Source organism: Acinonyx jubatus, chromosome A3 (assembly GCF_027475565.1).
Source record: "Acinonyx jubatus isolate Ajub_Pintada_27869175 chromosome A3, VMU_Ajub_asm_v1.0, whole genome shotgun sequence".
In the NCBI taxonomy this organism is placed as follows: domain Eukaryota; kingdom Metazoa; phylum Chordata; class Mammalia; order Carnivora; family Felidae; genus Acinonyx; species Acinonyx jubatus.
The window spans coordinates 82,280,092-82,296,110 of NC_069388.1; the positions used below are offsets into that span (position 1 = coordinate 82,280,092).

Below are 16,019 nucleotides of genomic sequence, written 5' to 3' on the forward strand. Positions count from 1 at the left end.
CCGGGGTCCCCAAAGGCTCCCGCATCCCGAACAGTCTTGCAGCGCACATTTGGCCTCGGAGGAAGAAGCGGGAGATGGGCGGCACCCCGGGAAAGAGCCGTCCAGGAGCGGGGGCCAGAGGCTTCCGGAACTGCATTAAAGGGGCGAGGGGTGGGATGAGCCGGGGTCCTCCAGTCCAGATGCGGAAAGGCGCCCTTGGGTGCGAGTCCGCAGAAGCGGAAGACAGAGGCCGGGGCCCCGAGCCGCGGCGCGCGGGTCTGCGGGTCCTCGCGCTCCCGCCTCGCCTGACACCCCCCCGCCGCCCAGGCCTGACCCACTCGCTCCGGCAGAAGCTAAGGCGAACCCCAAAGAGAAGGTGGGACGGCAGAGTCCAAAATGGCGGGGAGGAGGACCCTGGCAGGAGAGGGGGGCCTTTTCACCCTTTGCTTTTTCCAGATGGTTCGAGGTCCCCGGGGAACAGGTTCTCCCAAACCCCTCCCCCTAGGCCGCCACCCCTGCGTCAAGCTAGGTGTGAGCAGAGGCCGCGGCCGCCACCCCCAGGAAGCGTACCTTGCAGGGTCCCCCACCCAGCCCGGGGAGTCCGTGCGCCCGGGGGTGCAGGCAGGCCCGGGGCTCTGGGTGGCTGGGGGCGCGGGGACCAGCCTGCGTTGCAGGGCGCCGTGGGGACCTGCCACCTCAACACACACAGGTGACAGGGCAGCCCTGCTGAGGACTCCGCGGTGAAAGGACACCGCTCGACAGAGAGTCCCGGAAGTGGCCGCCGACCTGCCAGTAAATGAAGTTATCCTGATGAGCTCGCAAGAAGGGGCGTCTCTCAGGGATGTGGGCTCCGCTGCGAAACGATTTGTTTGCGGCTTATACGTCCACTTCTGCCATTAGTTATAAGCTTTCAAACTGGCCCTTTCTTGCAGAAACCCCCTGGAAAGAATTATGCTTTTTAGCAAGCATAACCATAGTCTGATGTTAATTAAAAACAAAACAAAAAGACAAGGAAGGATGATATTTATTTTTCATTTTTAAATAAGGGCATGAAAAGTACGTTTTCAGATATTCACAAGTGAATCACTACTCAGCAGGCGTCCTTGGGCTTCTCGTTCTTTCCTTCTGTGTTTTCCAGGCTACTAGAATTCTTTCTGAACTGCAGGAAGCCTTCGATGTTTTTCTTATTCGTTAGATAAGTCAGTGAAATGTTAAAATATTTATTTATGAATAATCAGGTTTTTTTGTGTTTTTTTGTTGTTGTTGGTTTTTTGTTTTTATTTTGTGGGTTTTTTTTTTTTTTTTTTTGCCTGAAGGTTTTTTGCAAAATATGTCCCTTTATCCAGCCGAACATGGATACTAGTCATGACCGTTCTGGCTCATCCTGTTATTTGAAAGGTAAATGTTTGCCTTTGGTGACTAGAGCACTTTCCCCAGACCTCTCACAGCACTCAGCTGTTTAAAATACATCAACTGTGATTGGTTCTTGTAAGAATTATCTATGTTTTCTAGCGATTGTGGGTAGGGTGGTGGTTGTCCTTGTTGTTTTAATCTGGACCAATGGCTCCACATAGCATCTCATAAAGTAATAATCTGTCACATAGTTCAGTTGATTATGCTAAAGCTTAAAAGATACCCATCACCACACCACCACCCCCTCCATCTGGGTAGCACAATTGAAACCATCCTGTTCTGTCACACTGCAGTGCAAGAAATCTCACTGCTTTAAGTAGGCAATGTCAGTTCAGGTTCTCTGATATATCTATATTTAATACAATATTTTAAAGTCATTCTGACATAGTGCCACATCAAAATGTATATTTGAAGTAGATCATTGAAATATATTTATGCATCAATAAAATGTCCTAAAGCTGTCTCCTTTTCACTCTTCAATTTTTATTAAAAGGCACCCTAATAACTAGTCATGTGCTAGTAGTTTTTATTAAAATGCATTAAAGAATTTTTAACTTCAGAAAAGCAGATGAACAGTTGTAAGAGCCCTGCACCCAAGTTTATGTCTCTTCCACCAAAACCGTCTTGAGTTCTCTGCATTTTATTGGTGTTGGGTTTTGTTTATTTGTTTCTTAAGTCACAAAATAACCTCTCTAAGGTAATTATTATTCAGAAACTATGTCAATATCAAACAGGTCAAAGTTAGCTTCAAGATTTTTTTTTATACAAAGCTTCCGGAATGCTAGGGCTCCATAAATATATTTTTTAAACCATGACCAAAATATATACAATATATCTTAAATGTTTAATAGATCATCAAACAGCCTCTGCTACATAAAGGCATCTGACTATGAATTTCACCCACTTTCTCCCACATGTGGTCTCCAAGTGAAAACACTGAAGTTTCACATTTTCATTCAAGATTGCCAAAAAGAACGGCACTAAAAGTTTTCTAATTACCAGTTTCATTTCCCCTCCTCCTAAAAGTACAATTCTTGGTTACTGAACATGTTTCAAATTCCAAGAGTTAATTTGTGCATCTTCGATTATCTAGGCAGTAGATACATTTACCTTGACTATCAAGCGAATGCACACTCAGAGCCAAGCAAACCACCAATATTGTTTTTCAGAGATGCTAAACTTGTCCTATCATCTTTTCTTTCTATTCCCAAGCCAACTTTGTGTACTCAGACACGTATACAGTTGTATTAAATACAGCCTTTTGCCTTAGTCAAGTCGTTTAGGTGTGCCTGGGCTTAATATAAGGTCCTAAACTTGGATATGAAAACATAGATGTGATTAGACCACAAAACCTGTCCCATGAGTCTAGGTTGGGTCCTGTTATCCTCTCCTACGACTTACTAGCACCAAATCATACTCTCTTGCCACTCCCTCCTCCCCCTCCCCCAATACTGGACTAGAAAAGTTTCTTAAGTCATAGAGGCTGTAGTTTTTCCATTGTCCAGTAGACGGCACAAAAGATCAAGCCTTCAGAAGCTGAAAAATCCACCAAGGCTGTTTTATTTGGTTGAAGTATGTTTGAGAGTCCTGTTCATTTTAAGCAGCCAACCAGCCAGTATTGTATCTGTGAAGCAGAGAAGTATCTCAAAACTTAAGATAACTCGCCAAGGTTTTAAAACGTAGTGATATGAAAAAGTTTTGTATATCTGCTCGACAAAATGCTGCTTCAGATAATGCACCACTGTTATACATGCGGAGCTTGAAGGTTGAGAAATTTGTTATTTCAAAGTTACCTTTAAAGAAATTATACTGAGAGAAATTATAAGACATTTCATTTTTAATTATCTTTGAATTGATAAAATATTTACTCTCTGAACCTTCAGAAGTCCTATATTGGACTTTTGCATGAGGCATCTGTGCTTTTTATTAAACTTAACACAAAACTCAGACCAGAAAATCGAGCATTGTATTTCAAATGAGCTTACGTATACAGGCATATATAGTATGTGGTAGAGAAGGGGAAGGAGTTTTCTAAGTTTTGTTGTGAGTAGCTTTGGGGGAATATTGGAGGATGAAACCATTAGAAATAACTTAGTTGAAAGCTCACATCTTCTAAAGCAATGTGTGTCTTTGGCTAATATTTATATTTTACTAAAAGGCTTCTATTTCCCTTTTGCATTCTGCAGCCGCTCCTTATGTAGAAGTTGGGGGGGGGAGGGTAAAGTGTGGGCTAATAACTCATTTCCCAGTTAATTTTATTAAGAATTTATAGCACTGTTTAGAAAGTTTTAAGACAACCATAAATTTTATTAGGAATATTTTATTAAGCCCTCCATTTAATTAATAAAAGACCTCTATAACTTCTGAAAATGTCAGAGCTAGTAATTATGTTAACCAGTGTAATTTTTCCCCCTCTGGAGACCAAAGCATTTTAATGATTTGAAATAGAAAGGTAGTAATGAAAACAACTCTCCCCCTACTTAAAAAAATTTTTTTTTCTTAACTTTTGCATTATCCAGTTAGAATATAGTGACTTAGGTATTTTCCCCCGCAATGGTTGGAGAGCCTGAACTGACCTCTCATTGACTTCTGAACTGGACCCAGACATTGTTTTCTGAAGCAAAATGCAGTAAACAAATCTCCCAGGTCTTCTAGCCCAGATGGCTTTGGGGCACATGATTAACGTCTTCCCTAATCCGCTCAGTTAACCCCCTTTCACATCACCTGACCAGGTTCCCCCTTTTATAGACCTCTAAATAGTTTATTTCACTTTTCTCAGAGCTATTCATTAGCTTTGACTTCTTGGTACCTCTCTCATATCACATCCAGGCTCTTATCTCAAGCATTCCTCTATTATCTCTACTAGATTTTAAATCCATTTTCTTCAAACTGTCTTTCCCTCCTCCTATTTCTGTTTTTTGAAATGCAAATGTTAATGTGGAGGGTTGAGATGCAGACGGTGAATGTTCTTGAAGGACAAACCACAAGCCTCTGCACCACGGGACAACCTAAGGAGTAATCACAACATTTTAACAGGCATCTTAAAGTTAGGTGGCAGATGATAAACTCTTATCATTCTGTGAACACAGCTGCCAAACTCAATTGATTAACAGTCTTTTGTTTATTCTGGGCTAGCAAATACACACACATTTTACCTTCAGAGATGCCTCTTTAATTTCTGAGGGTTTTGGAGCTGACTCATCAGTGTGAACTTTGGGGACAAAAGCCTAATTCAGGATATATGTCTTTTCAGAGACACAATCCCTTATAGGAGAACAGAAAATTAGAGGGGAGTGCTCAAAAAGGACTGTACCAACATCGGAAAGGGGCACCACTTGCTTTAAATGCCTCCTTGCTAGGAAGGTCTAAACAATAGAGACCTAGGCCCCAGCCTGCCCCTTTAAAGTCTTAGTTCTCTATCTTTGGGAAGATGTTCTGGGATGTTTAGAGTAAGCTGAGGATGGAAAGCACATGTCTCCAGAGCTACGGGCAAGTGCCAGAACCCTTCACCAGGCCAAGTTTTTGCAAAATAAACGTGCTATTACTTCAGAAAGGAAGTATCTGAAATAAGTTAGGGATAGGTGCTATCACAGAACAGGTAAATATCAGTAGTAATTTACTAAGATACCTAGAACTATCCCTTTGCCTTTTCCTTTTAATAGATGATTAATTGCTGCCTTGCTAAAGGAGGGGTTTTTTTATGGCTACTATATTACAACTCTAGACTTCCTCTGTGCAATTTCTCTCAGCAAGCCCCAACTGTAATAACTGTTTGCTAATTGTAAAATCCTTATCCAGAATGAGGTTTGGGCAAACAATTTGTACTACTGTAATTACATTGTAAAAGTGTTTTAGTCCCTTGATTGTCCAGAATCAATCTTATAAAGACCTAGGAGTAGCATTAGGTTAGCAGTTATAAATGGAAAAGGGGTGGGGGAGAAGAAAGAAGACACTTTTTAAAACTATAAAGAGTTTATTTAAGACAACAAACGCAAACTATCTCTTTCTTTGAGGAAAACCTGTGTGGAGGTAATTGAAAGTACTTTTACGGTAACCTGACACATCGTGGTTGAAGCTCACAATAGTTTTCCAACTGCTTTGAAGTTTTTGGTTATGTTTGAAAAGGAGTGACTTACCTGAACCTTCTTTTTTCATCTCTGCTAGAAAACAAATTTACCAAAAAGCAACAATACAAAATAAACTCCATTGTCAAAGAAATCTTTACCAAAACTGGCCTTTTCCAAATTTGAAAACATGGCCGCAGAGTTGAGGTAACTCCAAACCGGTTACTTAAGCCTTTGCTGGAGAGCCCCTAAGGACTCTTAAAGACGATGATCATCGAAATGTATTTCGCAGTAAATTTCTCTCCGTTAAATTATACTTACACCATTTCCCTCACAGTTCATTTAAGGATCATAAACGTAGATGTACCCATCTCGATGTTTGGCTTGACCCCCCCTCCTTGTGTCCCTCCCCTACAGCCAGCCGCGCCGAAGCCTGGCCTGCTGGACTGCAGTGGTCACACGTCCGCGTGCAGCCGTCGGAAGGCGCAGGTGAGGGCCAAAGCCGCCTGGGGTTCGGAGAGGGCTTGCAGGCTGCCGGCCCTGTTTGGTCCTCCCGGTAATTGGAAAAGGATTGCGTTGCCTGGCCCAGCCAGCGCAGCTTCCCGCGAATTAAACAGAGAAATCGCCTTCCGGAGACCGGGAGGTTCCATCTTGGCCTGAAGTTCGGTTTCCAAGTTCATGTTGGGGCGAGCGGGGTGGGGGTGGGAGTGTCAGGCAAAGGCGTAAAGAAGCTGGTAATTCACCTGGATCCCCTCGGCTTTGACACGCGGCCTGCTTTAACCTCCTGCGTAATGTACCGGGGCGTCGGTACCCAAAAACTTTACCCATGTTTGCGATGGAAAAAAGTTAAAGATCCTAAAGTTGGGGGTGGGGGTAGAAAGGGAGGGAGAGAAAGGAAGAAAGAAGAGAGATGCAAATGATGCGGATCCTAGGATGTGTTTTAAACAGTCGGAGCTCTTTAAAGGCAAAGTGTATCTGAAGGCTTCGGGTGAATGTGTCAGCCCTTTAGGTGCACACGGGGGGAGTGCGGTGTCGGCGTTGGGGAGGTGTGCGGGAGGCTGGGAAGGTTCAGCTGCTTCGGCTTTATGAAAATTCCACTATTCGGTGGGGGTGGGGGGGGGGGGAGACTGGGCGTTGACTCCTGCTAAGTACTAAAGGAATAGAGGCTACGTGTGCTGGAGGGAACCTGATTCCAGATATATGTTCTGATGCTTGCCCAGTGTCTCTGGCTTCTTGAAAGCCCACTTAACAAAAACTTGAGTCCTACCTCTCAAACTGATGCAAATTCTCTTTTAGTTTGCGCATTTAGAGTTAGCCTCAATACATTTGAGAGCTCCTAGCCTTGTCCAAACAACCTCTCCAGATACGAGCCTCCTAATCTTTCTCAAAACTCTTTCTCTTATCTACACCCCCCTTTGGGATGAGGGTTCGGTCCGCAGCTGGCGAAGTGGGATGGGGGGGTGGGGGCGATGGAAACTAGCGGCCGAAGGCTTTGGAGGAGTCAGCCTTTTGGCCACCATCAGGGCGGGAATCGGGACTGGCAGTTTGCATTCCCGGCAGATCGAAGCTCCCTGCTGATCGATTATTTGATAATTGATTTTCCCCGCAGCCAATGCGCGGCCGCCTTGGCAGGAGCGCCCCCTGATTGGCCGAGCCCTCCTCCACGGCTGCCTACCGAGATTTGGGTGAGCTCATTTTCCAGTCGACCGCAGGGGGAGTTTTCTGTGAGGTTTCAGCTGGAGGGAGGAAAAAAAATCCTGCTCCGAGCCGAGCGAGCTGCGAGCCTTGCTCGAGGATGTGAGGTTTCCAACCCGCTGGTTGAACTGCTGTGGCTGAGCCATCTCGGCGTATAGAGCCGGGCGCGCAGAAAAATAAAAACGAAAATAACACCACTAAATACAATAATAAAAGGCAAGCTTAGAGTGGGAGAATAAGGAGAGGATTTCGTTGCTGTGCTGTTGTTGTTGTTGTTGTTGTCGTTGTTGTTGTTGTTAAGCCAGAGAATAGGTATTTGAAGGGAGAAAGTTAAAATCAGTGGCTGGTTGGAGCCTCTGAGTTGTGGGTTGGGGCAGGTTTTTGTCTGAAATCTCAGCTCCCGAAGTGAATTTCTTTTTCTTTGGCACTGGGAGTTTTCCCTGAGCCGGGTTGGGGACAGGAAAGCGGGGTGGGGAGAAGAAGGGCTGGGGAGGAGAGCGCGGAGCTTCGCGGGGCAAACGAGCTTGGGGCGCAGGGTCCCTCCAGGCCCCGAGCACTGCCGAGGCCGGAGCCCCTCGGCGCTTCGAAGACAAAGGCGGCGCGGCCGGAGCCGGAGCCGAGCGCGCAGACCCTGCTGCGCCGCGCCCTGGGCGCACAGCTGCCTCTCCCAGAGAGGGTCGGAGAAACAGCCTGCTTCCCCGAGTCTCCCTGGCCCGGGCTCCACCCGCGAGGTCTGGGCTGCTCCGAGCCCGCGTCGGGTTTCGTTTTCCGGCGATCATAAATAGCTTCGTGTTTGTAAACAGGCGCTGGGGGCACATTCCCGGCTCTCAGCTCATTGTTCCCTCCTTTCCTCTCCCACTTCGCGCAGGACGCCGGGGCTGGGGCTGGGGGCCTCCGGGGCTAGGAGGTGGAGGGCGGGGGTGTCCAGATCCCAAAGTGAGAAAATGCAAGCATTTCCTTTCCTTGGGCCGGGTGTCCACCTCTGACAGCAACTCTAAGCTGGATCTGCAGAAAGCCCCAGCCTTCTTCACCCCACGTTCTCGGGACTCAGCAGAGCCTTTCCAAGCCTTGCTCCTGCTCAGTCTTCTGTCTCCCCGTTTGACTTTTCTACTTGGGGTGGTCCGTCCTGAGAATCCAATACTTTCTGCATTAGCCCCCTCTGCCCCCGAAAAAACTGGCAGACCCCAATAATTTCGAGGAAAGTCATGAAGTCTGTGCTCAGAGCCCTGTGCAAAATAACTCCTGCTGCTGCCTGCCCAGCGTTTATTCCCAATTTATTTCAAGAGAGTCGGCTTTGGGGAGAGAGTCTGGAGGGGGAGGGAGAGAAAAGAATACGGAAAATAAAGCCTGCGGCCGGGGGTTGCTGCCCGCGTTTGTGCGCGTGTGCCCTGGGTGTGTGTGTGTTTGTGCCTGGGCGTGCGATTTAATGGAGCGTCTCTCTGCCTCTCCAGTGCGGCCAGAGCTCGCTTCGCGCACCCACCCCTGCCGAGGATCCTACTTGCTGCAGCCCAATGCATTGTGTAAGACGCGACCTGTTATGGCCACCACTACTTCCGGGTTCTAGCATTCTGGTCGGAATCCACCTCTCCGCCTGTGCAACACACACTTTACACACGCACGGGGACTGCAAGCGGGCAGCATCGATCGTGGCTCCTTTAAGACAAACTCAGACAGACATTTTTTTTAACCCTCCTCCTCTAATCTCCCTCCAGTGCAGCAGTTGCAAAGAGGGAGAGAGAGAGAGAGAGAGAAAGAGAAAGAGAGAGCGAGCGAGAGAAGAGAGAAACTGATTAGGAATTAGGACTGATTCAAGGGAAGCGAGCGCTAGGGCTTTGTGCATTTGAATATTAACATTTGAGGTGTTCTGACCAGAAGAAGACAGAGCGGATGATCATTCATTCACCACGTTGACAACCTCGCCTGTGATTGACAGCCGGAGTGGCAGAAAGCCATGAGATTTGGTAGTTGGGTCTGAGGGGCGCTCTTTTTTTTTTTTTTTTAACTGATTTTTTGGGGGAGAGAAGATCTGCTTTTTTTTTTTTTTCTTTTTGCCCCCGCTGCTGTCTTGGAAACGGAGCGCTTTTATGCTCAGTGACTCGGGCGCTTTGCTTCAGGTCCCGTAGACCGAAGATCTGGGACCAGTAGCTCACGTTGCTGGAGACGTTAAGGGATTTTTCGTCGTGCTTTACATTTTTTTTTTCCGGGGGAGTTTGCTTATTTGTTTCTTTTCACACTGGCCTTAAAGAGGATATATTAGAAGTTGAAGTAGGAAGGGAGCCAGGGAGGCCGATGGCGCAAAGGGTACGTATTAAAAAACAATTGTGGAACTCAAATGTGAGATTAAATTGAAACGTGGCCGAAAGACACTGCTAAAAAGTTTCCTTTTTTCTCTGTATTTTTGAATGAGGCTCCTAAAGCCGTGGCCTAAAGCGAAAGAATTTATTCAGTGCATTTGTAGACTTATGTATGTTACATGTAATTAATTCAAGTAATCAAGTTTTCTATAGAATCCTAACCAGCAGCTATCTAAATAAAAATACAAGCTCAGGCAATCATCTGTTTAAAAAACAAAAACAAAAGGCGCTAGATACCTAATGCTATAAAGTGAGTGGTTCAGGGAGCAGAAGTTTAAAGCTATTTTTAAAGTAAAATAAGCAGCTAGAAACTTCTGATGTGTTACTGCTTATGCTCATCTTTTAATATCATTAGAAGTATTTAGCTTTTTTTAAGCAAATAACTTTGTCATCGTGTAATGGCTTTTGGGGTCGGAAAACATTCATCTTTTAAAAGTGATTTTAATGTGCATGGATTTTTATAAAAGGTAATACTTGGAAAGTTTTTGTTAGAAAAGCCCTTCACTAATTGGATACTAAGCACACAGCGACTCACTTTAAAAATGCAATACTAATTTCCCCAATATTCCTATTTGAATGGAAATGTAGTGAGAGTCAAGTGAGACAATGACAACCCAACTGAGGTAGTTTCTTAAAAGACAGGGGGGTCTACAGAAAGCCTTCCCTGCATAATTTGCGTCCTGGCCCTCAAAGCCCTGTTTGCAAAAGAAAGTTACTAGGCTGACACATTCTTCTTTACTCCTTTGGTTCAGGCAAATGTCAGCGTTCTTCCAAACTATTTTCACACCTCTGGCTTTAAGGACGTGAAAGTGGCAGTTCCTCTTTTCTTTGAAAATCATTTCACTCTCCGTGCCTCCAATTCTTGGGAAAAGAACTTACCTGGAATGAAGCAATGGGAAAAATCTAAATAGCTAAATTTTGCACCCCAAAATAATGACAATCAATATGAAAGTAGTTTTTCTGAAGAAAGAAGATAGGGGTTGTACATGCATTTGCTTTTGAATTTACTTTACACCTGATGAGTTACATTTGCCTCATTGACTTTTAGTCTGGGGGAAAAGTTCTTAACAGTGGAGAAAACAGAATAACTGCTCCAACTATAGATTTCCTTTAACTTTGAGGGAAAATTGCCCAATTCTAAATTCAGCTCTAATGAACATGAAAAACTACCTTTCTCTGAGTTTCACTTCTGAGAAGGCCAGTTAGTTTTGTGTAATTTAGCAGAGTTTGTCTTGGAAAGCAAAGGAAATGCAGTGTCTTGCAGGACTGCCTTAACCCCACACTGGCAGAGAAATAAAATGAGAAGCCTGTCTGAATTCATGTGCTTAGCTTAGCTGTTCCCATCGTAACTTTTTTTTTTTTAATTCCCCCTGATGGGAAGGGGCTGTGAAACTAGGCGGGTTTGCTGCACTGTCCTGGCACGTTTTATTATTGTGATTTTGAATTTCCTCCTCTAGAGACATGCACGTTTTACCTTCCGCCCTCTGGGAAAATGCCTCCCTTTCTTTCCTTCTTTCTTCCCTCCTTCCTTGCCAAAGGATTCTGAATTTCTGAACTAGTTGATAGGGACACAAGTTAGGGCAAGACCGTTCATCTCAGCTGAGACTCCGAGAATCCTAGGATTTTTACTTTAGAAATTATTTTTAAAATAAAAACCCTCAACTTGAGAGATGCAAGGCCACTGAATTCTGGGTTGAAGGATCCAGCTGGACTGACATTATATAAGCTCCATGCCCTGCCGGTTCCCCCTTTGCCGGCCTGGCCTTCTGAACCTTGTTTTCTCCTGTTTGTCATGCAGTACGACGATTTACCCCATTACGGGGGCATGGATGGAGTAGGCATCCCCTCCACGATGTATGGGGACCCGCATGCGGCCAGGTCCATGCAGCCGGTCCACCACCTGAACCACGGGCCTCCTCTGCACTCGCATCAGTACCCGCACACAGCTCACACCAACGCCATGGCCCCCAGCATGGGTTCCTCCGTCAATGACGCTTTAAAGAGAGATAAAGATGCCATTTATGGGTAGGTACGACGGGCAGCAGGTTAAGTGGTAGAGACGCGATGTTTCCTCTGTTTCCCTGTGCCTTTGGTAAAAGGAAAGCCAGAGCTCTGTGGATTGGAGGTACATTATTCGGTAACTTTTCATTCGCATTGCATGGTGGATTTGGGAAGGCGGCCTGCCGTCCCGGACGCCCCCCATCTCCACACACGCTCCGCGCTTGCCCAGCGTCCAGCTCCGCCGAGGCCGTGCCGGCGAAGGGGTCGCCCTGCAGGAGGAGTTGCCAAAGGTCCTTCGTCCCCTCTCACACCCTGGTTCTGTAGTTCAGCGGGTTGGAGTCCTCGCTTGCTGGGCTTCGCTGGGAGAGCGTTGGGGATTTCTAAATGTAGGCGCCTTTGTGTTGGAACGAAACTTTTAGTTTAAGGGAAAATCTTTTAAGCCACTGATTGTTCTGACTTGCTAAGTTTACTCAGCAACCTTATGCTGGCTCGGCCGCCGCACAATAAAAATCAAGGGAGGACAGTTGCAGGTCAGGCAAGGGGGAACATGCTTTGCATTTAGGGAGTTTGACCACCGTAGGCAAGGAGAGAGCTCGCTCTGAATTGTTATAGACATCAAGAAACTTCTAGCCGGTTTAGTACTTTGTGTTCAAAGGCAAAGCCTGAAGGATCTGGAAGTAGGTGTGGGGTGCTGTCAGGCCAATGTGGTTTTCAGACTGTGGTTTACACCGTATTCTCCCAGGCCAGTCGATTAGACCCTGGGCTGGTAAAATCTTTCCAAAGTCACTTATGCCTACTGTGTGCTCATGAATTTGGGGACCTCTTTTTACTTTGCAGCAACTTTTGTTTCTATTTATGTCTTCTTTTGAAAATATCCGGCAACCCCGACCCTCCCCAGCTGCGAACCCTTTCTGCTTTATCTCCTGGTCCCTTGTGCGATGGGCCGGTTTAAATCCCAGCGTTCTCTCCGCAGCGTTAACTGCAAATGGCTTAGGCTCCAGGACAGAACATTTGGGGAAGCTTTCAAAAGGACCCCAAACTGTTAAATTTCCGGCTGGGCTGTGAGAGCTAATAAAAGACTTGAGACACCTCCTTGAGCATTAGGAGAAGCTTTTTTTTTTTTTTCTTTTATGGGTTGAGATAAGCGACATCTAGGCCCCTGGAAATACTAGCTGCTTTGCCATTCCGTAGAGACAAAAATGAAAGGCTTTACCGCAGGGACATTTGAAGGAACTTTTCTTTTGCGGGGAGTGGGGGCCATTGACTAAGGGAGAGACATGTGCAGGGGGCTGTGGAGGAGGCTTCCTGCTCTCCGAGGGCCGCGGGGTCCAGGATGGGTAGGCGCAGCCCGCTGACAGTCGGCCCGCAGCCACAGAGGTCCCTTCCCCAAGTTAGCTGAGCGCCTGCCACCGAGGTCCCCCGAGTCTTGGGCTCCGCGAGGCTGCCTTGGAGGAACCCACTTGCACGAGTCTTCCCGACCCCTGCGCCCAGCGCCTTTCTCCTCCACCAGGTCCTAGATGTGCAGCGGAGGGACGAGGGCTTGTCGGGGTGGGAAACTTAATTCAAAATGGCTGCTGGAACCGCTTGGGTTTTATTCTTAGCAAATGTTACTGATTTCTCCGGCCAGATAGGCTGAACCGACCCTCAGATAAGGTCCCTGGCTTAGGGCCTCCGGTTTCGGTGGCCTAGGAGGAAGGGGAGGCGAGCAGTCACCTGGGGGCGGGGAGGGGGGAGGAAAAAAGTAGATGACAAAATCAGAGAGAGGGTCCCTGCCTCGAGCTCCTCTGGCTGTTTTTCTTGGGCGCCTTTTTCACTGACTCCGGACTAACCATTGTGTTGTTTGTGACTGTTGTATTTTCTTGCAGACACCCCCTCTTCCCTCTCTTAGCACTGATTTTTGAGAAATGTGAATTAGCTACTTGTACCCCCCGCGAGCCGGGGGTGGCGGGCGGGGACGTCTGCTCGTCAGAGTCATTCAATGAAGATATAGCCGTGTTCGCCAAACAGGTCAGCAAAATATATGTTTAAAAAGTAAAGAAAAAAGAAAGAAAGAAAGAGAAACTCCCTCCCCCATCCAGCACATTTTCAAAAGTAACCAGCAAATTAGTCCACCCTAAGCCATGCCTGTGACATCTACCCTAGGGTTTTCTTCCTATATGAGTGTCTGCGGACGACTCAAAATCACCCATAGGCTTTCCAACTCACGCTCCAAAACCTAACGCAGAAAGCCCACTCTATAAAATAAAATCACAAACCCTACACGCTGTAGCCGCCTTGGTCTTGGCGAGCAGGGCAGCGTCCTCTAGAAGCGTACTTTTGCTGGTGGAAGAAACCCTGAGCTCTGGGCTTGTTGTTGGCTTATTTGATTCACATTGAAGTGTTTCTGCGAGGGATGCACTCGGTGTCACCGAGTCCTTCCCGGAGGTTACATCTTGCCCCCGACAGTGTAATGAGGCAAGAAACCAGGAAAGCGACCAGATTTCAAATGTTCTTTCTCCCCCCCCCCCCCCCTTCTCACTTGTATTTAGATTCGCGCAGAAAAACCTCTATTTTCTTCTAATCCAGAACTGGATAACTTGGTAAGAGCGGACCCCTACCTCCCCACCCCCATCTCCCCTCCCCCCAAGCCACCAGCTTTGCTTTAAAGAGCCCCAAGGTTTCTAGACGGGTCTTCCCGTAGCTGCAAGGCGGCTGCAAACGTTTCTGTCCACGGACAAGTGGTCCCGGACAAGATCCTGGGGAAATAAATTCATCTCGAGAGGGGCCGGGCAAGCCCGCGCAGGGAAACGCGAGCTTTTGTTTTTTATGACAGCCGGGCAGCACAGCTCTAATCAGCGCGGGGATTTATCTCCGGGCTTGTCAGCGTATGTGCTTAAACTTTGCGGATTTCCCAGCCCTCAAAGTCGCGTCACGAGGGCAGCAACTGGGCAAAAGCCCCCAAACCACCAGTGTGCCTGAAAGGTGTGAGGAAAGCAGCAGAAAGTTTGCAGTGTGAAAAGCCACAACTGGGGGACTGTTTGGAATATTTTCCGTGCACTCCTTACTTGGAAACATCTAGTCCAGGGATGTGGCCCTTTCGGTGGGGTGGGGCCAGTGGGGCTGAGAAAGGGAAGAGCCATGGGGGAGGAGAGTGTTTATGATCCCTACTTAGATGCTTTGTTGTTGTTTTAGCTATTTTTTTTTTCTCCTTAAGAAATATAAACCTCTAGATGGTACCCAGTCACTGCTATTAACTTTTAGTGTTATTGCCATAAATCAAAATAACTCTATTTACTGGGGGGGGGGGGGGATAGGCTGGAGATGCTAGAGCTGTGACAGCCAATTTTCTGCAAACTAGGAATAGGGTGCTCATTCTTTTTGTATCTTTGCAGATGATTCAAGCCATACAAGTATTAAGGTTTCATCTGTTGGAATTAGAGAAGGTAATTTCTCTAGCCTCTTTTCCTTTTGCTTTCCCCTCACCCCCAAACTCAAGGGGGTGGGGTGGGGTGGGGTGGGGGGGAGGTTCTGAATGGCTGAAGTTCAGGCTTCTGAGACATTTGCATAAATGTCTTTCTTTCTGGTAATTAGTGTCAAGGCCAATCTTAGCGTCCATTTCTCTTTGCGGTTTAATTACAATTTCAGCCACTAAAACCCGCATCTCAAATGCCCTAGCCTTGTATTCATTCTTAATACTTTGCTAGCTTTGTATAAATAGTTGCAATTCTATGCATCTCCCTTGATGTTTAGAATGCTGTTGTGAGTATGCTTCACAGGTTATACCTTTGTGATCTCTTCTCTGCCTCTTCCCCCTCTTTGCTACCTCTGGGTGGGTGGGAGGGGGGTTTTGTTTAGTTTTAGTGAGTTTCTGGAAGACAGTCTGAGAGCAGCAGCAGGTCAGACACAGAGGAGAGGTGGAGGGGGAGGAGGAGGAGTGGGCAGGGAGTCTGGAGGAGGTAGTGGGGGAGGCACATTAAACCTTTTGCAGAGACAAAGCAGAGTTGATAGTTGTGTCAATTTCTTGAATCTGTGAATCCTGCACACACCCCACCTTCACACTCAAGAAAGGGTGTGGGATAACATGATTTTGCTAGCTGTTCTATAAATCTCAGCAATAAAAACTTAATGCATTGTAATTCAAACTAACATTAAATTGCAAGCACACTGGGGTTTCTTGTGAGTTTTTGCATGTCAGTGATGCCTGGGGCCTGTAAGACTGCTCCACTTATACCTAAATATTTCGAAGCATTCTTCCCCCCCCTTTTTTTTTTTTTGATCAGTTTGATACCTTTTCGTGGCTGTAGGGTTTTTTTTTTTTTCATATCATGAGTACTGGCAATTTGATTTTCTTCTATTTTTTTTAAAGTGTCCTAAAATATGCTTTTTTCAGGTAGAATCCCTAATTACAAATGTTATCGGGACTTGGGCTATCAAACATATACCCTATACCACCACAGTACTGGTCTTTGGAGATATATAGATATATATAGGGAGAAAGATACATAGATATAGATATAGATATGTATATACACCC

General features: G+C 46.3%; 1 protein-coding gene across 6 annotated transcripts in view; it reads left to right on the forward strand.

Moving 5' to 3' along the window:
* Positions 1-224: 224 nt before the first annotated feature.
* MEIS1 (Meis homeobox 1) overlaps positions 225-16,019 on the forward strand; it is a 145,244-nt gene continuing 129,449 nt past the window's right edge. For 4 of the 6 annotated variants that reach the window (XM_027072323.2, XM_053200680.1, XM_053200681.1 and 1 more), the window contains exons 1-5: positions 8,694-9,452; positions 11,304-11,530; positions 13,372-13,513; positions 14,035-14,085; positions 14,878-14,928. In XM_027072323.2, the coding sequence (XP_026928124.1) occupies positions 9,441-9,452; positions 11,304-11,530; positions 13,372-13,513; positions 14,035-14,085; positions 14,878-14,928 (483 nt within the window). In that variant the 5' untranslated portion in view covers positions 8,694-9,440. Of the gene's footprint in view, positions 356-1,295; positions 1,378-5,873; positions 5,946-8,492; positions 8,672-8,693; positions 9,453-11,303; positions 11,531-13,371; positions 13,514-14,034; positions 14,086-14,877; positions 14,929-16,019 lie in introns of those variants that run through there. The other 2 variants (XM_027072320.2, XM_053200679.1) reach the window with 2 other exon arrangements.